The sequence below is a fragment of the Protopterus annectens genome, chromosome 1.part1, assembly GCF_019279795.1.
Source record: "Protopterus annectens isolate FY-2018-M chromosome 1.part1, PAN1.0, whole genome shotgun sequence".
Taxonomy (NCBI): domain Eukaryota; kingdom Metazoa; phylum Chordata; order Ceratodontiformes; family Protopteridae; genus Protopterus; species Protopterus annectens.
In genome coordinates, this window is record NC_056726.1 from 1,319,457,116 (window position 1) to 1,319,484,006 (window position 26,891).

Consider the following 26,891-nt stretch of genomic DNA (forward strand, 5'->3'; position numbering starts at 1 on the left):
ATCCAGAAAAGGCTTTGCTAGGACCATACTCCAGGGGATTCTGGATACTAATGCTTCTTCCTCCAAACATGTATAAGCTATGGTAATCTACCCGTATAAGTAAGACTGCTGCAGCAGTGATTTATGAGTACACTTGTATACCTGGCACTGATCGTAACAGTAGATGTTCAATTAAATCACTACTGCAGTAGTCGCCCCCTCACCCCCACTCCATCCCCACAAATTTTGCATATAGTTTTTCTAGGAGGCAAGTTAGGTGTTCCTAATTTACCTCTCTTTTTTTTTCTGTTGGTAAGAAAGTCCTGAAGGTTTCTGGCACACAGGATGTTGTTTTCTCCCTAAGGAGAACCTGGGTCCATGTGTGGAGAGAGCCAAATGGTTTAGAAGACTGGCCAGCTTTTTTATCTTTGCCAGGATATAACCCATATAGGTGAGTGTACTGCAGCAGTCATTTAATTAAACATTTACAGTTATGGTAAATGCAATTTACACAGCTGTACTTTCTTACTTATTAATTCCCATTCTTATCTGTCCTCTTTTTCTAAAAGGTGCTACGCTGTACAATGGTAACCATTTAAAATGTCAGGACCTGCTAGAACCAGTCCTGAAACAGAGAGACTGAATGGCCAAAGGAAAGGACTTACATTTACAAAGTCCAAGGTGCCATTTCTCAGAATATCCTCTTTTGTCCGAGGTATGACATCTCAGAGTTGTCATATATAAGTTTGTAGTTTGTGGAGGCTTGCCTCCCTTACAAAAATAAATTTTAAGGAGAAGAGCAGTTTTCAAGATAAGCTCTTCTCTGGGATTTCATTTTTTTTCCAGCTTTTTGGCACTCGGAATTTCTAGTGACTACATTTCAATAAGAAGTCCTGTACAACTGCTTTATTTCATTCCATGGTTCCTTTTAAAGTTTACTATTCAAAAGCATAGACATCAGCAAGAGCTGGAGTTGTACAATTATATACAGCTTTAGCTATGATCCCTGTTCTGTGCCTTTCTGCTAGATGATATTTTTCTGTACTTGCACAGAAATTTTGTAACTGTTCAGCTGTAATTTAGCTTCTTAAAGGTCTGCTTTTACGCAAGCAATAATTCCTGACAGGGTGTGTGTTAATACACCCTGGAGGGCATTACTGTGCTTAGAGAGTGGGCTCTGTAAAACTGTTGTGTTTTACTTGCTTATTTATTTTTGCAACGTACTATATTATATTTTATATATTTTTAATGTAAAATAGTTACTCCATCTAATGTTTCAAACTTGCTGTATACATGTTAATGGTGTTGGAGAAAGTATTTTACATCAAACATATATAAAAAATAATATAGTGCTTAAAAAATAATAAACAAGTAAAACACAACAATTTTACATAGAGCCCATTCTGTCTCCCATACACACATACACAGTCTCTTTTGCTTTCATACACACATATATATATATATATATATATATATATATATATATATATATATATATATATATATATATATATATATATACAGTATCCTCTGCTTTCATACACACATTCATTCACATAAGATTGGTTTCACCCTCTTTCTCAGTCTCACACAAACAGAATATCCTGTCTTCATACACATATTCACTCACACAGGACTGCTCTCACTCTCTCGATCTCTGTCACACACAGTCTCCTTTGCTTTCACACATGCATTCAGCCACACAAGATCACTCTAGCTTTCTCTCTCTCTCTCACACCCACATGCATCACACACACAGTCTCTCTCTCTCTCTTTTTTTTTGCTTTACATTTTATGCTCACTAAACAGCAGGATTGCTGCTTAGTGAGCAAAAATAAATGGCGGCAGCTATTTTTTTTTCAGTCCGAGCTCCACGGCAGCTTGATATGCTGTCATGAAATGGTGGACTTGTTTGTCAGCGGGCATTACTTATACAACCCTGCTGGAGAACGTTCATTCTCCAGTCGGGGTGTTGATGTACAGCTTGCCCATTCTATAAACTGTGTTATTTAATGGCTTAATTTACTACAGCTGTGATCTTAAATTACAGGAGACTGAGCCTGTCCTTTTGTCACTTTTGATATGATTCCTGTTGTGCTATAATGGCAGGCTAAATAAAGGGTAATTTTGGAAGTATTTATACACTGTCTTAGAATCAATGGGAAGTATGGATATATTTCTGGCTCACAACATTCAGACTGAAACAGCTTCATAACGATGTTGTATTTTATATAGGTTTCATCACTTTTTTCTTGTACTCAACTGATTTCACATCTCCAGTACAGTACATGAAATCTTGTCATTAAAACATTCACAATGCAGGTTCTACTCTGTTTCTTTGCTTTTCATGGTACTGAATCTGTATGTGGAAGTGCTTATGAATCAAATGTGAATTAGTACCTCACAGGTAACTTGAAGCATGCCTGTAGGCCTGGCTAGCTCAGTGACCATCACTGTGAACTCTCTCTCCCAATAACATAAACAGGCCACTACAGCTTTCACTCAGTTTGAATGCTGTTTGAAACAGCTGTAATAACGTGATTAAAAGTCTGTTGAACCCAGGTATTAATCAAAGTAAAATCCAGAGTCATTAGAATATTTACAAAACACTAAGGTACTGTACCTGACATTAGTGCAATCAGTTTGTTGTTAGAACAGAAAAAAATGACAATTTAATTCTTAAATGGGGTTTTGTCACCACTGTAGATAATCAAACATTTTCTAATGAAAGTCATCAAAGAAGTCTTTCCCTGGAAATTAGGAAAAAGGTTCACAGCTTGTTGTAATTAACTTACCCCAGGTAGGTCTATAACCAAGAAGGTGAGAAAATGTGATTCAGAGATGGCTATGAAATCAATAAAAAGATGTCATTATTAGCGTGTCTCTGAATCCCACTCTAGACAGCAGAAGCACTGTCAAGCAGGATAAGCAGTAGAGTTCTCACTAGTACACACACACACACACACACACACACACACACACACACACACACACACACACACACACACACACACACACACACACACACACACACACATTCATGTCTTACAGATATGCACACACATATACACACTGACAGCCCTCTGCAACTTTGCTGAATTTGACTGCACTGAGGGAAAGAGTGACCAGCATCTATCTTTTGACAGTATTCACTTTCTTCTCCAGCATCTAAAATTTATGCAGTATTGTAGGATAAATTGGGACCTGCTGATATTTCCCAGGGAGAACACATTGCTAATTGCCATTAGCAACTCCTCTGGATGGGTGCATTAGTATGCAGCTCTACCAATAAAGCCACCCTCTGTCCTCAGACCCCCACTAATGGAAAATCTCAGCAGTAGGGTAGTATAAGAATTGAAAATGCTTGCCACAAGGAGGGAAGTGACCTTGTTATGGCTTACCCCTTGTGTTAGGCCTTTCTGAATTCCAGCCATTGTAATTATATTTCATGTGTATTATTTGTACTTATTTTCTTTACTTCATTCTTTATGCTAACAAGAAGCACTAATATATTTTATTTTGGTTTGTCTGGAGAAATCAGTACAAAGCGTATCTTAATTACTCTTTTTATTTTACACTCTATGTGTTTGTTAACCTCAGCACAGAAACATCAGGAACTCTGCACAGATATATTTGTATATTAATCTGCCTTCTCTTTTTGTAGGAAAACACAGCAGGAGAACCAACCACCTCCGAGATGAAGAATATGGAAAAGATGATTGAAATTTTGAACAATATGAAGAATAAGAGTAGTAACCAGGACTCCAAGCTTATAACCTTTATGAAGGAGGCACAGAATTTAGTAAAATCTGAAGAGATGTTAAGTGAGGTTGTGCAAGCTATATACCGGACAGCTGTAACTGACAGGAGCTTTGCCTCCACAGCTGCTAGACTATGTGGCAAAATGGCTCATTTTGTGGTAGAAGGAACAAAGTTCAGGAGTCTCCTACTGAACATGTTGCAGGTAGAGGAATGAATCTTTCATAATGGTAAACGTGTATGGTGAACATGATAAGCATTAACCCTGATCTATAGGGACTGCATAACTATGGTTTCACATCACTCAGACCATCAAACAAGAAATATATAGTATTAGTGGAATGTTTCATTTATTCATTTTGTTTTGTGAATAGTCCACCTAGCCAGGGCTCAAATTCCTTGACAGTACAAGCTGAAATGATTTACAATGTTTCATACATGTACAAAATTTGTAGTGATTTTGGGACATGATATGCACCGTGGCGCAGCGGGTACAGTTGTCGCCTTACAGTAAGAGGTCATCTCATTTTATTCATGTCTGGGATGCCTTTTGTAAAATCTGCATGTCCACCTTCTGTTTGCATTGGTTTGCTTTAGTTTCCACCCACTTTCCAAAGCCTTGTAGCAGGTAGACTGGGCACTTTAAATTGGCAGAGTGTGTGTGTGTGTGTGTGTGTGTGTGTGTGTGTGTGTGTGTGTGTGTGTGTGTGTGTGTGTGTCACACTAACAGTACATACTGGTGGATACAGCTGGCATATCACATCATGTACCATCCTTGAGCCCGTCTCAGTCTGCTAATGCCATACAGGATTATTTCACAGATTGTCCAGGTCTTCCCAACATATTCTGGCTAGGTCAGTCTGTACCCCACACCTGTATCTGAATGTCTGGCACCTATAGCTAGCATACATGGTGAGCCCCTGCAGTAGGACAGCAGCTTATAGGTACTAGTAGTGGGGGGATGCTGCGTCTGACTCAGCAGCAGTGCATACATACTAAGCATGCAACGTTAGGGAATGGATACAGTACCAGATATTCATGTACCATTACTTTGTCCCCAATGGTCTGGCATGTCACATACACATTCCCCAAACTATGTGGATAACCATCATGTATTGTCCATCTGGTGTGCGGGAATACGTATTTGTCTGGCAGCCTAGCTCACATGTTAGCACATGTGGATGCAAGGCAGCAGCTGATGTCCCCATCCAACAGGGAGACAGGTGGTATCCCAAGGGTGTATGTGATGTTAACCATCCAGTTAACCATGTTATACCTGCAAAGGTTAAGGTAGCTACCCTGGCAGATGTGGACAGGGTGCCCATTCCACTGCAGGTTGCTTGTGTGCAACACACATGTGAGTTGTCCACAAGGCAGTCCAGGTCACTCACCGGGTTGAGTGTGTGTGTGTGTTACCACAGTGGAGCATGGTTTGCAGTTGTGCAGCAGTGACAGCAATGTGGGGTCTGTGATTGCCGTGCATGCCACAATGACATAATTCCTGAGGAGTATGTATGACACCAGGTAGAGGGTTGGCATTATAGCCTAATAACAAGACAGGCCATTCAGCATCTACACTGGAAAGCATGCTTATAATAATGTTAATTTTACATTATTATATTAATGTTACATTTATTTACCGATGTAGTTATTGACATTTGCAAGGTACATGTGCCGGACATCAAAATATGTAAACTGGATGCATTTAATGTTTGTCGAAAAGGCCAAGTTTAAGCATAGGTGAGCGGTTTTGCAAAGCGTGGCATGGTGCTTAGTAATGCTTAAATGAAATATGAGGTATATACAGTGGTCTAACAGCAGATCCTCACTGGCTGAATGGTTACGGCACTGGCACTTGTACATTAGGTGCAAGGGTCAAATTGTAACCATTCAGCTTTTTACATGTTATAGGGAAATGTTGTAAATGTTATTTGTTTTGTACATATTACAATATGTTAACAGTAGTGGTCCAGCTTGACCAGAAGCCCATTTGCAGTGGTGACCTGAGTATAAAATCCCCAGTTACACACTAGTGTCCAAAACTATTACAGTTACAGGACAGATCACATAGTTAAATGCATATGTTTAGGAGATATAATAAAATAGATGCACCTAAGAATGAAGTAACATTACTGAGCAATAAGGTACAATGCTGTTGTATATATCTAAGCAGTAATTAGCTTGGTATGTGAAGCTAAGGTCAGCAACAAAATAACCAGCCCTGTCAAGTCTCAAACCCAGGACCCTCTGCACCAAAGTCACAACATTCCACCTGTATGCCAAATCAGTTGTGGGCATTTAGATTTTATTTTAAAATAGATCATGTAGTGCAGTGATGTAACATTAGGGAAAATGTATAACACTAGCAATTATTGAACACAGGACCCTCTGCATCAATGTTACAGCAACACACCACTAGGCCACATCAACTTTGGATATTTAGTGTTCATTTTTAAATTATAACTTGCAGTGCAATGATGTAGCATTAGGGGAACAACTACACCCCTACCAGGTATTAACTCCAGGACCCTCTGCACCTGAGTCAGAGCAACACACCACAACAACAACTAAGCTGTAGGGAATCTCCCCTGTTCCTGTACATATATCATATATCACAGTGATGTAAAAATAGGGATAACATACACCTCCGCCAAATATAGAAGCCTGAAACATCTGAACCAAAGCTCAGTGCAATACACCAGTAGGACATCACACCTCTGGGGAATTATCGGTGTTTGTACCAAGACAACCTGATTCCAAGTGACACAACTTCCACATATAATGGCATAAATGACAGCTTACTTGGGCCTGTGATGCAGACACCGACCTGATACACAGTCAAATAAATGCTGATGGATGTAGGGGATGCCTACGATATCAGGTACACCTGACAACTGCACAGACTGTTGCAGAATGTCCACAGGTATGTCACCTACTTATAGCATGGTTGTCATCAAACCTATTCTGTGTGATGAAGTAATGGTAGGTCAGTGCAGATTGACCTTACAAACTCATGACAGACAGGTCAGTGTCACACGCCATAGACATCGAAACACACATGACCATGCCAATCCTGTGTGACACACAGTATGCATGCACATATATCCTGCAAATACAACTCCCATAATAATGACTTAGTAGCCCTATCTGTTACATTCCTAGAATGTCTCACATCACGACACCCACAGTCCAGTGTGTTGCACAACAGTTCCATGCTTGTCAATACAACATAGAAATAAATGAGCCCTGCAATGTCCTGCTGAAATGGTTGCTTATAACACAGTCACTGCCACCCACAGGAGCACATCAAAGGCTGTGAGTGTGGGGTACATGTCACAAATATGTATATGTGTCCTAAATGTCCCCTACCACTCACTGGATGGCACTACTGCCTAACATACGTACTAGAGGCTGTTACCACACCTGGACTGTTATGGATACCCACACCCTGGCCATGCTGTGACACAAGAGCTGACACTGCCCCCTCACTGACATATAAAGCATGCAGTCCCCCAATGTAGTCACACTCCCCATTAGGAGTCCTGGCCAGAATCCAGAAACTGTGGCCTGCTACACATGCAGCAGTCTCTCTGGCTACCCACTACAGAGCTAATATACCTCCCAAATATGTAGCGCAGGGCATCCACAACACAACCATACATAAAGTATTGGTGAGGGAATTCTCAGGTGACAGGGACATGTGTCACAGTCCCCCCTACAAGCATACACAGCTGATACACCAGCATCAACTACAGCAGCATACAAATCCAGATAGAAAGGATGTATGACACATACATCTGCCTGTCAGCTCACTGACCCCAACACACATTGTTAAACAGTACACTGCTACAAAATCCAAAGGTTTGTTGACAATGGGCACACATAGCATGAAGCACTGTGGAAATGACACGTCAATCCATACGCTGGACAGTATCTCTACACACCCTTTATGATTCTGTAGCTCCCACACCTCGATGATATCCTACTCACAGCCAAGGAAAAGGGTGGAGGCCTACATGAAGGGCTTAATTATAGCACTGTGTTGCCATGCCATTGGCTAATGATAACGCAAGCCCAGCTGTTTGGGATGCTACTAACAAGTGCGAGTCACTAATTGCTGCACAGGCAATCAGCTGTTCCTGAGCATTACCTACAGATGCAAGCTGCTGCCTGTGGTAAACAGCTCTAACACCTTCTTCTTGAAGACAGGCTGCCATTTCCTAGGACACCACCAATTGATTTCTTCCACAAAGGAGTACAGCAGTATACCAGGTATGTTACACATGGAATTGAATGCAGATGGGGGGATGCAGTCATGGGATATAGGAATGTCAAATGTAGATTTCAACTACATTTAATGTAATGACATGTTGCTGCTATTCTGATTTCCAGCACTTATGGCCATCACATATGGTTCTGTCAGCAATGACATATATCACACCTCTGGCCCCTGAGTCACCACAGCAGTGGTCAGCTCACATATCACTGATACTGGAATGTCTGTTGCAAAATAGTGACAGTAAGTAGTGGTCGATACAGCTGTCATATCACATCATGTACTGTCAGTGAGCCCCTCTCAGTGTCTGAATGTCATACAGGCTTAGGTCAAGGATTGTCCTGATGTCCATGTATATTCCTGATGTACTCTTCCTAGGTCCTTGTATACTCCACAGTTGTATCTCATTGCCTGACACCTGTGGCTATCATACCTGGTGACTTCCTGCTGCAGGACAGCAGGCTGTATTATTGGGGAGACACTGGCTTAGCCTGAGCAGCAGAGGGTACATAGGAGCCATACACTGTAAGGGAATGATTAAAAATAGCAAATATTAATGTACCATTATGTTCCAGGGTGTGTCATGTTACACAGACATTCCCTGAATACTGGGGACAACTGTCACATATTGTCCAATCACTGTGTAGAGGTCCACATTTGTCTGGCAGGGGGTCTGCATCTATCAGGCACATGTACACATTCTGCAGACATATGAGTACTGCATATGTTGGACACCTACCAGGAGGACACCCCACATCAGATATGCTGTGCCCTCTGTTATTGTATAGCACATATGTTGCTGGTATGTCTTCATGCACCTGTAGTAGCACTCAAACTTTTAGGTTCATAGGTTCATAGGTTCATACTAGGCTATCTGCCCTGGGGCAATTATAAGCCTAGCCCAATTCTGTATGGCTTACGCCACCCCTTGATTTGAGTATACTGTGCCCTTTTTTAAGGTTTAGTTTACTGTGCCTCTGTCTAATAGTGACACGGGAGTAATCCCTGGGACAAACCTACGATCCCCCATCCACGTATCGAGATTCTTCTTGAAGAGATTCAGTGAGGTGCTCTGCCTCACATGAACTGGAATTCTATTCCAGAGCAAAGGGAGCCTCTGGGTTATGAACCTGTCCCTCCAGCAAGTTCTATTTATTTCTGTGCTGAGGTTCAAGTCCCTCGAGCATGTGGCTCTAAGGGATTTAGATTTACTGAGGTGGAGCATGTCCATTAATTCTGGATTTGACATAGCTTTGTATGTCAGGCATAGATCACCTCGAAGTAGGCGGTATGCAACTGAGTAAAGCTGGAGTTTTTTTAACCGAGCAGTATATGGCATCTGTTTGAGACCCTTGATCCTCTTGGTGAGATACTTTTGGGGTCTTTCTAATTGCTGCAGGTGTCGGGTAAGGTACATCCCAAAAGGGGCATTGTATTCTATGATGGGCCTGATGAGGGATGAATAAAGAGGCACGATTACCTGTCTTGATCTAGATGTGAAACCCTTCGTGATGAGGTGGGCTATGTAGAAGGTCTTTCTAACCACTTTGGCAATGTGGTTTTCAAAGGAGAGATTGCTATCAACTTGGGACCCCAGGTCCCTAATAACTTTCTCTGTACTTAATGGGTTTCCGCCTATGTGGTAATTTGTGGGCACATCGTTTTTGCCAAAGGGTATGACTATACATTTTTTGGCATTTAGCTTTAAACCATGGTGCTGGCACCAGTTATCTGTCTCTGTGAGACCTTTTTGAAGGATGTTTGTGTCAGCTGGAGAGTTGATTATGGCGACCAGTTTTCAGTCGTCTGCGAACTTGGTGAGCCATAGTCCTCCCATGTTTGCCTGTACCTTGGAAAAGTATATACCGAACAAGAGTGGTCCCAGGACAGAACCCTGTGGGATGCCACTTGTGACCGGTTTCGAGTCTGACATGGCTCCAGCAACTCTCACTCTGTGGGTTCTGTCTTTGAGCCAGTTTGCGACCCATCTTGTGACATAGGGGTTTATATTTAAGCTGGATAGCTTATCTATGATGCCCAAGTGGGGTATTGTGTCAAATGCCTTTGCAAGGTCCAGATAGGCTGTGTGGACTACCTTCCCTTCATCTATGGCTTTGGTGACTGTTTCAAAGAAGTCAACCAGGTTCAAAAGGCAGGATCTGCCCTTGACAAAGCCGAACTGGGTAGGATCTAGTGTCTGTAGGTCCCCAATGTCTTTGTTTATGAGCTCCATGATGATCCTCTCCATAGCCTTGCAGACTAAGCTAGTCAGGCTTATGGGGCGATAGTTTCCAGGGTCTGTAGATGCTCCACCTTTGTGGAGTGGGACCACTGTTGCTGTACGCCATTCTGTGGGCACATATCCTGTAGTGAGGCTGAGATTGTATAGCTGTTTTATTTGAGGGATTAGTTCCTCTTGTAGTTCATGTAGGATGCAACCTGGGATGCCATCTGGTCCCATGGAAGCAGTGTTTTTTGCTTTGGAGAGGGCAGCCTTCACCTGAGCATCTGAGATGTTTGGGAGGCAGCCCTCTGCCGGGATAGATATTTGCTCTTTTGGGGAGGGGCGGAGAAGTTTGCACTGAACCTGTCTGCCAGGATATTGGTGATGTCTGTGGGTTCAGTGTATTTTTTGTCATTTAGAATTAACTCATAACAAGTCTGGGAGTTGCATCCCAGGTTTCTAACATAAGTGAAAAAAGCCTTATGATTGTCTTTGGTGTCCTGTGCAATTTTTCTCTCGAAGCTGGCCTTAGAAGATTTTATGAGGGATCGTAATTTTTTGCTTGTACTGATCAGAGATGCCTTCCCTATTAGGGATTTTGCTCTATCATGTAGTAGCTTCCTCCTTCTGTTGTACAGTTTATTTATGGCAGGGGTCCACCAGACTGGACGCCTGCCTTTGGATGATTGGGTCTTGGTTTTGTTTGGGATAGCATGATCCATGCATTCCTGGAGATGTCCGTAGAATGCATTTATATAGGATTCTGCAGTTTGGGCTGTAGTTCCCACTGGCCCTGGGGCCTTGAAGGATTCCACTTTAGTTTTGAGAAGTGAGAAGTTCGCTTTTGAGAAGTTTTTCACTGTGGTTTTCTGGGCTGGGGGTGGGGTCAGGATGTGGACATCCAGTGAAATTAATTTATGGTCTGATCTTACCAATGAGGGATATACTTCTGGTGTGGAGCATAGAGTCCCCATGTTGGTAATGATCAGGTCTAGTATGTTGTCCCCTCTTGTGGGAGTGGTGACTAGTTGTTCCATAGCATTTGAGTTTATAATTTCCAGGAATCTTTGGGCTAAGGTGCTGGGGCTTGAGTAGTGCTTCCAGTCAATGTTTGGGTAGTTGAAGTCACCCAATATAATGGTGTTCGGAGAGATCTTCATGTTCTCCAATGTTTTCAGGAAAGCCGAATGGGATTCCTGACTTTGAGATGGTGGTCTGTAGGATGCTATAAACTGAAAAGCAGTCTTGCCCACTGTTAGTTGCACATGGATGGTCTCCGATACGTGCAATGCCACTAACCTGGAGGTGTGGATATCCTTGATAAATATGGAAACTCCCCCTCCTTTTGTGGTTCGGTCTGGGTTTTGGGGCCGAAAAGCATGATATGAGGTATAGCCTGGTAGTGCTGGGGTGCTCTCTGGAGCCTTGAACCAGGTTTCTGTCACTGCACAGATATCGATGTTCTCCATACTGAGGAGAGCCTTGAGTGCATGCATCTTGAGGTTAAGACTTCTGGCATTTAGCAGCATTACCCTTAGTTTCTTGTTCCTTGTGCTGTCTATGGGGGTGGGTTTGACTTTTGAGCCTTGCCTAAAAAAGGCACTATGGGGTGGCAAGAGCCTTTGCCAATATCCGAAAGCCCAGTGGTGACAGGTGCAAGCCATCCCTAGTGAAGCAACGTGGCTTGTCGAGCATGTCATCCCAGGCTGACAGACACTGGATCCCCTTTGAATGACACCAACATTTTAGCCAATTGTTAAAATCGATCATTTTGTCTTTGTACTGTGGCATCATTCTAGGTGAGGGTAAGATGCTGCTCAAGGTCAGGGTTATACCAGGCTGGGCTACATGATCAGAGAGCTCCTCTATGTCTCTTTTCATGTAGTCCAGGGAGGTACATCTCAGGTCATTCACACCAGCATGTACAATGACTGAGTCATATTTGTATTTGCTTTGGAGTGACCTGAGTGCTTGCGTTATGTGTCGGATCCTAGCACCCGACAGGCAGCTCACCGTGACCTTCTCTTTATTCAGCCTGGTGAGCGGGACGCCAGTGTGTCTGACAATAGAGTCACCTATAACAAGAGTATCAGGTGTGTTATTCAGCCTTAAGGGCTGTGGCTGCTTGGCACACTGACTTTGTGGGTTATGTGTTGTGTGTGTTTTGTTTTGAGGTAGTGTTTGCTTGGATGTCTGCTTTGGAGGTCTCTGTTGCTTAGGTAGATTTTTATTTAGAGCCTCCGAGTATGTTTTTGTGTATTTATGTGTTTGGTTCGCTGATGTGGTGGGACTGTGTGATACTGGAATTGTGTTGTGTGAGGTTACCTTCTCCTCCTGACTGGTTACACCAGTTTTGAGATGAGAGAGCTCAGCCTCCAGTTTGGCTAAATAGTTGCATCTCTCACATATATTTGAACCTGTTTGGAGGAGGAGAGGGTTGTCCGTGTACATGAGACATGTAACATTGCCTCAAAATTCCCAGATTCACCAGCTGGACTGGAGAGGAAACCATTGACTGACCTTTGGACATGCTAGAGTAATAGGGAAACTGAATTTAAGATGGACCAATAGAGGACAGGGTAATCGTAGAGAGTATAAGAGTAAGTAGTGCTTATGGTTTAATAGTGCTAACTTGTAGGATTACTTAATTGGACCAGTGAAGGGCCTTAGAATGAGAATATGATGTTTAAATTGAGAGATAGAGCAGTTCTAAGGGGAAAAAGTGAAGAGCAGACTTTGTGGAGCCAGGAATAGTTTAAACCCAATTAGGCGGCGCTGCCCGTTGTTGCGCTATGCTCAAAAACGTGCAAAACCGCCTAAAAGAGGGTTTTAAGAGAGGAAGATGAAGGAGTTTTGGAATTGACCCAAAATGGCCAATAAAACTACAGTTTCAAGTCAGTAACCACTCCCACAGAGGCAGGCAGGCTGCTCAATGTTTTACACTGCCACTGATCAACAGAGAGACTTTCCTTTAGCCCAAACAAAAAATGGCCTCACAGAAACTTACAAACAGTTCAAGAACAGCAAGCCTGTAACTGAACTTTTTTAAATCTCAGAAAAGTGGGAAAAAAGCAAGATTTTTTTTTTGTTTTTTTGTTTTTTCAGAGATAGCAGAGGTTAACAAGTATCAGTAAGTTATAACAGTGCAGTAAATGACCCCACACAAGAGTGCTAGGCCAAAGACAGATAAAATGCAAGTTTTGAGAAAAAAACGATTTTAAAAATAAGTGCAAACAGGAAATTCAGTAAACAGCTCTAGGTTGTGCTCTAAATACAGTTACTAATGCAGAAATCAAATTTAACAAGCCAGAAAATTGTTGGAAGTAGTCCAGATGACATGCTACTGTAATGTTGCCCATAGGGGGCACACAGCAGTTGATGGCAGTGATGGGTATGGACACATAAAAACACATTCTGCCACAGCACCAGGCCATAACTGGTATCCCTGTTACCATATGAAGTTACGTGGCATATGGGCCCTGAGCACCCATATGTGTTAGGCTGGCTGTTAACCCATGTGCATGCATGCCAGTACCTGATGCCCCAGTCGAACAAGGACACAGGTGCTATCCCAAGGGTGTTTATGGAGTTAACCATCCATTGATGCAGGTTCCACCTGCAATGGTGTTAGCTGACCTGCCTGATATGGACAGAGTGACCATTCCACAGCAGGGTGAGTGTGTGGTACACACATCAAAGCCGCCAACAAGCACAATTGCTGGCACACACCGGGTTGATAACGTGTGTGTGTGTTAACACACTGGAGCATGAGCTGCACCTGTGCAGTATTCCCATCATTGTGGTTTTTGTGATTGCCTTGCATGCCACACTGAGCTCACCCCTGTGGATTATGTATGACACCGGGTAGACTGTTGGCCTTGTAGGCTATCATTCTATGGTAGATGTTTGAGGCTCTGGTATTGCCTGGTGCAGAAACACATTGATGTCCCCAGCTGTTGCATGTGCTGCGTGGTGTGAATGGCAAACAGGGAATCATAAACAAAACAGGGCCTTATTGAGGGATATACAGGGATGTTTACACCCCATGTCACACGATGGCATGCCCATATGTATGTCTTGGTCCATGTAGTATCATTACCTTACAACAGATGCAATCTTGTAGTTATAAGTCTTGGTGCCAAACACCTATGTCCAAAGTTCCCTCATGACCAATTGTGTGCCTAGGATGTATTTAGTTCTGTGATAATATGTGTGGTCGTCACTCTCCTCAAAGGGGTTGACAATGGATGTTGTGTTATGTGTCCTGAGTCCATGTGTCTGTTAACAGTCATCTATCTGTATGAGACCCTCCTAGGCAGATGTCCACATCATTAGGCAATCTGTCGACATCACACAGCATGCAGTCATCTGCAGACATGGTTAGACATGGGGTAATGGGTATTCCCTGCACCTCAGGGGTGCACATCACACATAACAGAGTGCAGTACACAGAACAACAGGTTACTCTGCTAGATATGGGTAAACCACTTGGGGGAGATTCTCCTATGTGGCATAGGTGGGTTGTGTCTGCGCAGCACTGTGATACCCCTATGGTAACATATGGTGTGATGCATACAAGGAAGTGTTATATCTATAATAGGTAGGTGGGTTATGCCATCACAGGGTTTGTCCATGTCAAGGTAGGCGGTTTGTAGTGTCATCCCCCATCCATGCATATGTTGACTGTGTCATACAGGTCAACTGAATGTAACAAACATGTACCCTTCCTGGACAATGCCTAACTGTCCATGATGGAGTGTGTGCAGGTCTCCAATGTCATGGTTAATGGGTTCCAATATAAATTGTGCCATGGCCTTGCCAAACAGCATAGTTAGGCTGCTTGGTGTATCATGTGACTGAGTGGTGTACACCACACCATACTCTTGAGGGTTGACAGTACTCATCCATCAAATGGCAGGGGCAATGGCAGTGGGCAGCCCTCCTTTGAATACAGTAACCTATGGTGTTACAAGGTTATGGTTTGGCCCATGTAGGATGCACCCTGTGATGTGGTTGTGACCCATGGCAGATGTATACCTTGATGATCAGCTAGCAGTGGTGAGCCGTTCCCCACATTTAGGAGACAGGTGAGTTTGTGTGGACATCCTGATGTAATGATGGTGAAGAAAGGTGGTGTGCTTACACCAAATGTGTCAACCATCCAGTATGCCATAACAACAGAACTGGTATAGCTGGTGTCCATAACCACCACAAGTGAGCAGATGCAGGTGCACCCTGTGCTGTTGCAGACATATGTGCAGTTGGAGAGAGGACTGTCTATAATGGATGTAGACAAAGTAAGCTCATTGTTTGTGGTGCAGATGTGTAGGACTGATCCCATTCTCACATACATGCTATGGAGACATTGCTCTAGAATGGGCAACTCCCCATACTTTGCGTCAGACAGTGGTATGTCCTCCCTGTTATGGACAGTATGTATTGCAAATGTCCACCAGACAGGTGCAGATATCCTAGCAGACGAAGGTGTATGCCTGTAGTGTATAGTATACTACATGCATCTACAGAAGTGCACAGATAGCGCTTGTGTGTATGTATGCCTATTGTCTTTGGTGAGGTGTTGGTGGCTGTTTGGCTTTGTATACATCCCGCAGGAGGATGTACTACATGTTGTAAGTGTATGTATGACTGACCATAGCTAGACGGGTATTGTGGGAGATGGTGAGTGCAAACATGCCCACTTGATGTTAGTGTTGCCATAGATGATGACACTATATGTATACTGCAGTGGTAACCTCTGTGGTGTATTGTCAACTGCACTACACCTTTAACTCATGTGGGGGTAGCCCCTGGCTGCACTGAGGTGTTTGTAATTTGACTGATGACATCTCTCTGGGCAGTTGTGTGCTGTCATGGGTATGCCTTACAATGCATGTTACAGTAATTGAAGTGACACAGGTTCAGGGTACAGACATGGCTTCTAATACAGTTGATGATGTCCATATAGGCAGAATGGGATTACTGGTCACATGTAGTGGCCAGCAGCTAGCTGTCATCTGCATAGGTGTGTGCTGTCAGTGGTGAACTACCCATGGGGTGGAACTACCTATGCGGTGTCCCAATGCATCTTATTGGCTGTGCAATGTGGAAGTATTTATGTCTCATATTTACTGAAACTCCATGTCCCATGCCATTACTGGCTTTCCCTTTACGTTCTGAATGTATGATAGGATGCTTGATCAGGTAAGGCTGGGGTGCTCTTTGCAGCTGTAAACCATGGTGTGTGTGACTGCACAGATGTCTGCAGTTCCCAGGGTTAAGAATGTTTGCATTGAGGTCTGAGTCATGTATACACCTCTACAATCTAGCATCATGGCCGTTAATGTGTGCTGCACTGACAGTTGTATGTTGGTATTGATTACCTCACCACAATTACTAATGGGGTCAATATGGGGCCACCGATAGCCAGTGTCAGACTCATGAAGACCAGTGAAGACAGATGGAGGCAATCACTTTCAGAGCATTGTGGTCTGTTTACCATATCATCCCACAATCACAGGTACACCGGGAATATCACAAGATGAAATGGGCACATGTTAAGGCCAACCATTTCATGACTGGATTGTGCCATCTGTCTGGGTGACATTCGAATGCTGTTTAAGGCTATGCACATACCTGCCTAGGACACATAATCGGTGTGCTCACTCCTGTCTCACTGCATATAGTCCAGTACTGTACATGTCATGCTAGGAACACCTACAGGTACTGTGACAGACTCATAACAGTACCTGATGGTGATGGACAACTGTGCATATGCAATATGGTGGAGTGTGTCAACTGGCTTAACCTTAATTCAAGTGAGTATGGTTTGCATGGTACTGTGTTTGATATGAATGAGGTGTGCTTTCCTGAAAAAGAGCAGCCTGTGGTAGTCAAACATATTTATTCGGCAGAGAAGTTTGCTGTCTCATATGTGATTCTGGCCTGTTGTGCTGGTAATGCTGACAGAGTTATGCTCACATTTATAGGGCAGATGTTGAAGGGCTGAGCACAAGCCGAGGGTTGGATCCAACAGTTTGCAGAATGTGGCCGAATCAGATCCAAAGTCAGATTCAAAACACATACATTGAGGAAGAATGAAAATGGACAACACAGATGCATAGTTATGGCGAGTACTTACCCTTAATTTTCTAGATCACATCTTGCATATTAATCCAACAAATGTCTTACCAGCAATTTGACTTACTTGCTGTCTTGCTTGAGTGCGTCTGATTCATTTTTTTAATTTTATCGACTGACTCTTTTAACATTAATAGCACTCACCAAAGCTATTGGTTGACGCAACTCATGTGCATGTTTTTTCTAGAAGAAAAAGAATTAGTGGAGCCAGCAAACAGTGACTATAATGGATTTATTTAAGAATAGGAGAACATAGAAAACAAAAATAGAGCAAACCAGTTTTGGCTGTCTAATCCAGCCTTCTTCAATGCATTAAATCCACAAAGCAAACAAGCTCCTATTTGTAGTATAGCCCCAGCAGAGGTTACTTTATGTAAATTGCACCAATTCATTAAACATATTGGAAGTATTCATTCAATCCTGGAGAAAACAAGGCACCTAATTTGATTATCCATTTTTTCTCCATATTGTTTAATAGCTGATGCCAACCTGATTTATTATTTCTATTGCCCTGTATTCTATCAATTACTGTAAATCTAAACATGGCTTTTAGGTGTTTCTCTGTATGTTTGTATAAAGCATTTGTTTTTTTTAATCTGATGTCACTTAGATGTTCTGATATCCTGAATTTGACACATCTAGATGTCTGTCCCACAGACAAAGCTGAACAGCTACAAGTGGCCATGTAAATAATCCATTCAGACTGACAATTAGCAAAAAAAGATATATTGAACGCTTGTCCAATGTTTTTGCTAGTAAATTCTTTAGTCTTCAGCATACTTTTACAGTGGGTACAGTGTCCACATGGAAAGCAGCCCTTCAAGGGCCCACCTTCTAATGTTATTTGTGCTAGGCTGTTATCAGTTTTATTCCCTTGTTTATAGTGATTCATGAATGAGCCAATGTTCTTGTCCTCCTAAAAGAAAAGTGGCATGTATTATCCAAGAGCGCACTAAGCTTAATATCAGCCAGTAAGATGTTCCAATGCCTGCGGACACTGTTGATAAGGACATCTATGTTCCTGCCATAGGTGGTAACTAATCTGATTCGGGAGTTATTATTTGGGGTTTTATCCCTGTATTGAAGTAAACTTTCTCTGTTCTGGTTGGCTGCCCAACATTTGCCTTGATAGATGTCCCCGTTTTTGTAGCCCCTGTCATTAAATCTCTTAACCAAATCTGACTCATATGCATGGTAAGTGTCAGCATCCAAACAAATCCACTTCAGGCGTAAGAATTGTGACTTTGGAATGTTTCTGCATATATGGGAAGGATGAAAGCTGGTGGCATGAAGCAAGGAGTTATACTGGGGATATTTATGATAGACCTCAGATGTCAATGTATGGTCAGCATTCCTAATTACTAATACATCCAAAAAGGTAATTCTATCAGTATCAAACATGATCGTAAACTGGATCCCTCATTTATTCTCATTCAGATAGGTAACAAACTCCTTGAGTTATACAATATCAGACCTCCCGACCAACCAGCAATCATGCAAATATCTACTCCATATGTTGATCTCATCTATATAAATATTATGGGTCTTATCATAAATGATCTGTTCTTCGATGTAGGCCATAAAGAGATTGGCACATATTGGAGCAAACGAAGCCCCCATTGCAGTCCCTTTGATCTGTAAATAACAGTTGTTCTCATAATACATGACATTTTTGGTTAATACATGCTCGGCCAAGCAGAGCAAAAATGTATTAAAGCCATGTGGATATAATTCAGACTTGAATAACCAATATTCCAAGGCCTCCAAGCCTGCCCAATGGGGAATGTTCATATATAATGCAGAGACATCCAAAGTGCACATGTACCACCCTGCTTCCAACTGCATGTCAATTTGACTTACTTGCTGTCTTGCTTGAGTGCGTCTGATTCATTTTTTAAATTTTATCGACTGACTCTTTTAACATTAATAGCGCTCACCAAAGCTATTGGTTGATGCAACTCATGTGCATGTTTTTTCTAGAACATGTAGATTCTTTTGAACATACCTGTACTTTCTTTTGCACATATTTGCAAAATTGTACTAGCACAGATTTCCAATATTTCTTAAATATTTGACATTGCATCCTCTCATATTTACAGCCATATCTTGTACATGAGGACTGGATTTCAACTGCTTCATAGTTTCTGCACAAATATGACTCCCTTTTACATTTCCGTTTCTTCAGAGCCATAGCCAAATCATTTGGCACCATGCGCAGTCTCCAGACCTCTGACTGGCACAAACATCCCTCTCAACCCAAAGCTGAGGACCAAAAGACCCAAAAATGAAAAAAAAAGAAAAAAGAGAAAAGAAAGGTCTTTTGAATTTCAAAGAAACAAAAAAAGTCTTTCAACGATCTGAACTGTTGATCTGTCTGAAATGGAGCAAGGAGATTAGACAAACTCCATGCTACAGTTAAGCTAGCAAATTGGTTCATTTCAACAAATACAATTATCACTCACAGCTGATAAAATGAATACTGGCACTTTGCTCACAGTTCACTGGCAGGTATTCAATACTGCCAATCATGTCTCCTGCCAGTCTGTTCCTGAGGTTGTAATCCCCTCCACCCTTCGCCACACCATAGCTACAGTACTTCATTACCATCAAACCTCTCAGCTGTCCAGATTTTCACAGAAAGTCCAGATTTTTTCATCGTATTGTTCATTTGTTCTTCATAAAATTGCTGGTTTTCTGATGAATCAGTTAGGACTGCAGTCAGAAAATGATGACATACATTTCAGTTTCAGAGTTCATATCCTTCAGAAAATGTATGCTAATACAAATCCTGTTATTCTAGCAACTTTGTAAGTTAGTAAGAAAGCTTAGAATCTGTCCCTGTTTTTGGACTTGACCCCCCATTATTTTAGGCTTTGCCCAGATTCTTTGCACTAAGGTTGAGAGGTATGATTACTATTGCAGTGCATCCCCATCTTGTTTCTCCTTTTTGTCTTTTTAGCTGACATCAAATTTATCTTACAGAATTCATTTTCACATTTACTCCTTTAAATGTGCAGTCAATATTCCACTTGCTCTACATACTTCTACGTTTTTTTATAAGGTTAGAACTTGTTTTCTTAATGGAATGCCCTTTATTTCAACATTTATTTTACAACATAATGTGCTGTCTCTTATTAATGAAAAATGAAACTCACCAGATTCACAGTCTTTGCCTTAGTACTTCAGCTCAGCAACATACACATATGCAGTTTCTGTAGGTAATGCAAATGCTGTGTATGATTTTCTAGGTACCCTGAGCCATTTTATCCAGACTAACGTTTTGCAGGAATGTGCACCAGATAACATGCAGCTTTGTGGATCTAGGCATTAGCATAAGTATCTCAATGTCAGCCTACAACAGGCTAAACGTGATTCGCTTGCATTCTACATCCCTCTGCCAGTTGAGGTCACAGATTCAAACACTTCTTTGTCAGCAGGGCTTTATGGCTACTGTTTTCTGGTTCTTTTTGAATGCTTTAATGCAAGAGTACTATAGTACGTCACTGCTTTTCACTGACTACATGGTCATCAGTTCCTGCTAAGCATCCAATTCATGTTAAAAAAAAGTCCCTCGTTGGCCCTGTTTAAGCGTAATTTGGACGATTATAGGTGCAACAGGAAATTCACCCTGGGGGTTCAACGTGTCCCTATTGGACAGAGGCAATAGGTGCTGATTTTAGTGTCTGCTTGAACCAATAACCCATGGTAACATGGATTGAACTTGGCTAGACTTGTTAGGGCCCTGGGGCCATTAGCCAGGTAACCTCCTATGATCCCTATCCTAATGTGGCTCCTCAGCAGTATGGCTTTCTTTCACCAACTCAAAAGGGGGTTTAACTTTTATTCAAATAATGGGGGGCTCATTTGAGTTTCTCTGGTTCAGAAGTTTTGGAAAATTTTGGTCAAAAAGTTTTGAATCAGCATACTGGAACTCAATGCTCTGCTTATGACCTTTTCTAGCCCTGCCGACTTGCCTATGCCTGGGTCTGTTACTGAACCATTCACACAAAAAAACATAGGTCTAGTACATTAATAAGTAAATTTCATGGAGAGGGTAGTACATTCATAGCTGCTAACAGTGGTCTAATACCTAATCAAATGTGTACGATGAACAGACTGGTATGTTCACACCTGTTTTGCAGAGGTTTTGAATGTTTAGGTATAGCCTACCAAGCATTACATCCTTATAGTTAAGAGAATGTGGGTGAGTGTGTGTGTGTGTGTGTGTGTGTGTGTGTGTGTGTGTGTGTGTGTGTGTGTGTGTGTGTGTGTGTGTCTGCGCGGGCATGTGTGTGTGTCTTGTGTGTGCGCATTGTGTGTGTGTGCGTTGTGTGTGTATGTACTGTAACTATGGTGGGGTTTGTGGAACTACATCTGGCAGTATCATAGCAGGGGAACATGATGGAAATTCTGTAAAACTGGCATTTTCCCCTTTCTTGCAATTATGACAGTTGCATGACCATGGCTGCAAAAGGGATGGACAATTTATGACGCCTGAACCTCAGCAGCTGCAATGAGGACATCAGGTTTGTCACAATGTTCATCTTTAAACCACTGTTGCAAACTGCATATAATCAAGGATCAGACATCCAGCAAGTATACAAAACTTTTGCCCACCTTCCATGCGCATCCCATGTCTGAGGAAGCTTGAGGACATGCTGGTATAAAAGTAGATGCTCAAGTGCCAACATTCAGTACTTTCTTGCTGTTGATGTTTTTGGCCAGGCTCTGTCTTTGCTTTGTCTTCAGTGTTTCAGTGGTCAGCTTGTTCAAACATTTTGGCAGATAAATACCCAGCTCAATTACTATATTGACAGAGCAGAAGACTTTATAGTTTCTGATCAGCTCTTTATTTCTTTTGATGGAAAAAGTAGTAACTGTGATGCTTGTGCACTGGCCCAGCAATCAAGGAGCCTCAATCCTCACCACTAACACCAGTGAGGGGCATCCACATAGGAGAGGATATCAAATACACACGCAGTAAAGTACAATTTCCCTTAAGAGCACACAGAGATCACAGTCAGTCTGGGGCTGGTTTCTCCATTTCTCTCCAAATCCCCAATAAGAGTCCCCACTGGCACAGCTATAAGGTCCAGATCTCAGCCTAGTGGGCAAGCTAAAACCTCCAACACCCTCTCTGTCCAACCAGTGCTTTGTGTCCCTGCCCAAGTAGCTGACAGACACACATTTTGAGATAAGAGTTATATACAACCACACAGACACTCCTGGGGAAGGCTGGCACAGGTTCTCCAGCTGTGCCCCTTTTACCCAGACTATATGGTAGAAATCACCAACACCACCCACTAATATTTTTCAGCTACTAAAAAGGCCCTTATCAAAGGGTGTCCAATTCTACTGTGCAATATTATTATCCAAATGGTAGGTGCAACTGAACAACAAGGCTTATTTGGTGTGGCTTTGTACAGTATATCTATATATATGCAATGTACTCTAGACCTTCAATTATCTCTACACAAAACAGCCACAGTTGAAAGGTTTAAAAATATTTAATAATAAATAATAAAAGCACAAGACAATACTTCTTACTACACAGTGCTAGTCAAGAGTTCGGAGATCACAGAGAAATACTTACAATATTACAGTAGAAAATATCTGACATCAATACAGAAAAAAACAAATCTAATCTTTCTATTTCCTAGCTATATCTAAGAGAAAACACAGTTCTAAAATAAATGCACATAGAGGACATAGGCCGAGTGCTGGTAATGTTGGATGTTCTCAAGACAAATGCAAAAATGCTCTGAGTCTGTCTGTCCTTAAATTGATAACACAGTACCACTGACTCATTTCAGATTACATCATTATTTTCTGTTTCCCAGGCTAACATAAGCTCAGAGTGTAACAGCCCTTTTGATCTTGCAGCTGGTTAGGAAGCCAGAACAATAACATACATTATACATGCAAATTCTAGCAATTAACTCTAGTCTCAAAACAAAAGCAAGAATTCCTTCATCCAGACATCTTGGCTCTGGGTTTTGTGATCAAATAGTTATACAATGCTTGACTTATCAGCTTTCCTACAGCAGAGTGCACTGTTGTTACATTTTTGCAGTTTTAAACCATTTTTTTCCATTTAAGAAAAACCTGTGGCTTATATTAGTATTTACAAATGACAGAATTCTTTACAGAATTCTATCTGGCTAGGCTGGCAGCCTTCACATATCTTCCCCCCTAGAGAACTCAAGCTAGTTTTTTAAGTGACCTTGGAGAAATGTTCCTTGAGAGGGTTAGGTCTATCTGAGTATACCTTTCCTCATTTCCTGCATTGGCATTGCTAATCCCACTGTGGGGCTGCACTGACAAATCATATGCTTGCAACCATAGGCTCCATCTTAGCAACTTGTCATTTTGCTGGCTGGCTCTGTTTAACCATGTTAGGGGATTGTGATCTGTAACTACAGTGTATTTTCTTCCATACAGATAAGGCTGAAGTTTCTGCAGTGCCCACACTATGGCTAGACATTCCTTTTCTACAACTGCATAGCATTCCTCCCTGGGGTTGGAGCCTATGACTGAGATAAACCACTGGGTGCTCTTCTCCCTCTGAAGAAATCTGGCTAAGTATAGCCACCACCCCATGGTTCGAAGCATTCACCTGCACAATAATTTATTTGCTGTAATCTGGACTTGCTAACACAGGGGGTCCTCCCAAAACTTCTTTAAGCTTCTGGAATGCCTGCTCACATGTTGGCGTCCACACTACCTTGTCTGGCCTGTTCTTCCTTGTCAGGTCTGTAGGTGGAGCAGCTTTAGTACTATAACTGGGGGCGAACTTTCTGTAGTACCCTGTTGTCCCTAAGAATCCCCTCACCTGCTTTTTGGTAACAGGTATAGGCCATGCCTGAATGGCTTCTACTTTGGCAGGTTCTGGCCTGATCTTACTACTCCCCACTCTATGTCCCAGGTAGGAGACCTCTGCCACACCCACCTGACATTTGCTGGGCTTAATGGTCAACCCTGCCCTCTGTAGTCTGTCCAGCACCTCCCTGACATGCTGAAGGTGCTCTTGCCAGGAGTGGCTGTAGACAGCAATATCACCTAGGTAAGCAAGGGCAAACCCTCCTGCTCCTGCTAGGATATGATCTACCAGCATCTGGAAAGTTGCTGGGGCATTTTTCATCCCAAAGGGCATTTTGGTGAACTCATATGAGCCAATAGGAGTCACAAAGGCTGACTTCTCTCTAGCACTGGGAGTCAAGGGCACCTGCCAGTAACCCTTGGTAAGATCAATGGTTGTAAGATACTTAGCCCCACCCAGCTGCTCTAGGCCCTCATCTGTCCTAGGCATGAGGTAAGCATCTGACTCTGTGTGACTATTTAACTTCCTGTAGTCCACACAGAACCTGGTGCTGCCGTCCTTCTTTGGCACTAGCACCACTGAGGAGGCCCAGGGACTGTTGGACTCTTGAATTACCCCTAGTTCTAACATCTCCTGTATCTCCTCCCTCAGAGTCTATTTGACTCTCTCAGGCATCCTATAAGGGGCTTGCCTAATAGGCCTTTGAGGTCCTGTATCCACCTGGTGCTGCACCAGGTGGGTGCATCCTTGTTTCCCAGTGAACATATTCCCAAACCCCTGTAACACTGCTCGGATTTCTCAAACCTGGGTAGGAGATAGCTGCTGGAATATTGCTGCCCCTTCCACTGAGGTGTCAGTCCAAGCCTCACTGAGGAGACCAGTCACCAGATCTCCCTCAGACTTCTCCTACAACCCACTGCAAATACTCAGCACAAGGGCCTCCCTATCATGGTAAGGTTTCATCATGTTAACATGGTACAATTTGTGTTCCTGCCTCCTGCCTAGCAGTTCTACCATGTAGTTAACATCACATAACTTTCTTACCACCTTGTAGGGTCCCTCCCAAGCTGCTTGCAGCTTGTTGTCTCTGACAGGAATGAGAACCATTACCTGCTGTCCTACAGCATACTTTCTAGCTCGAGCATTCTTGTCATACCATACCTTTTTCTGTTGTTGGGCTTCTGCCAGGTTCTCCATGGCCAAGCCCATGAGTTCCCTGAGCCTTGTCCTCAGGTTTAGTACATATGCCACAACAGACCCCTTGTGAGATTTGCACTCACCTTCACTCATCACAAATTAAATCTAGAGGTCCCCTCACCCTATGCCCATATAACAACTCAAAGGGTGAAAAACTTGTGGATTCCTGGGGAACCTGTCTGTAAGCAAACAACAGATGGAGAAAATATTTGTCCCACTCCATTTTATACTGGCCTGCAAATACCTGTAGCATCGACTTAATTGTAGAGTTTAACCTCTTAACAAGACCATTAGTCTGGGGATGGTAGGGGGTGATCCTTAGGTGCTTCACTCCACAGTACTTCCACAGACAAGCCAGCAGGTCTGACATGAAATTGGCACCTCTGTCAGTCAGTATTTCTTTTGGGAAACTTACCCTGCTGAAAATCTCTAACAAAGCATTTGCCACCTTTTTTGCCTCAATGGAGGACAAAGCCACTGCCTCAGGGTATTCTTGTAGCATAATCTACTACCACTAGGATATACATTTTCCCTGTGGAACTTGGGGTACTGAGAGGCCCCACAATATCCATAGCTACCCACTGAAATGGCTCCTCAATCACAGGCAAAGGCATTAAAGGAGGTCTCACCTTGTCTCCTGCCTTGCCTACCTTTTGGCGCTGCTCACAGGTCCTGCAGTACCTGGTTACATCTCTGGAAATTCCAGGCCAATAGAAGTTCTGCATAATACGTCTCTTTGTACATTTTATGCCCATATGACCTGCAAAGGGTATATCATGGGCTATGGATAGAAGCACCAGACAGTAGTCTCTAGGCACTACCAACTGCTGTACCCTCTCACCTTCAAGCCCTGCCTCAGGGGTCCACTCTTTATGCAGTAACCCTTTGTCCCAGTATACAGATTCCCCCTTCCCTTGAGAATCAGGTGCCTTCTTAGCTACCTGCCTCAGGCCTTGCAATGTAGGGTTTGAGAGCTAAGCCTGTCTCAACTCTCTGTAACACTCACCAGCTCCCCTTCCACAGGAAGTCTGGTATCCTCTGACAGCAGTGCCTCACTGTCAGCTTGGGTACTACTACTCACCTCTACCCTTGCAGTCCCTCTGTCCAAGACAACAACATTATCCACAAGCAGCTGTGGCTCACCTTCAGTCTCACTGCTACAGCGTAGCTTCCTCCCTGAAGTAACCACCTCACCAGTCCTGGCTGCAAGTATGCGGTCTGTCTGGGTCTCCCCCATGCTACAAGACCCATATGCTTGTCTCGAAGCCTGACTGTGTGCAACTGCATAAACCAATGGTACTGCTTCATCAGAATCCTTCCCTATCAGGACATCTGCAGGCTGGCAGTTCAGTACCCCTGTTGTCTCAAGACAACTTACTATTGGCATTTTGTCTTTCCCACTTACTGGCTCTCTTACCTTTTGTTCCTTACCTTGCCTCCATGGATATCTGTATGCCTCATGGCTCCACTGGTTGCATTCAAAACATTTAACCCTAGGT

General features: G+C 42.8%; 1 protein-coding gene across 1 annotated transcript in view; it reads left to right on the forward strand.

Moving 5' to 3' along the window:
• The window catches only part of LOC122816221 (CBP80/20-dependent translation initiation factor-like), a 143,935-nt gene that overhangs the window by 78,791 nt on the left and 38,253 nt on the right, over positions 1–26,891 (forward strand). Inside the window, exon 3 of the mRNA XM_044088969.1 lies at positions 3,644–3,943. Coding sequence (XP_043944904.1) covers positions 3,644–3,943 — 300 coding nt within the window. The remainder of the gene's footprint in view (positions 1–3,643; positions 3,944–26,891) is intronic.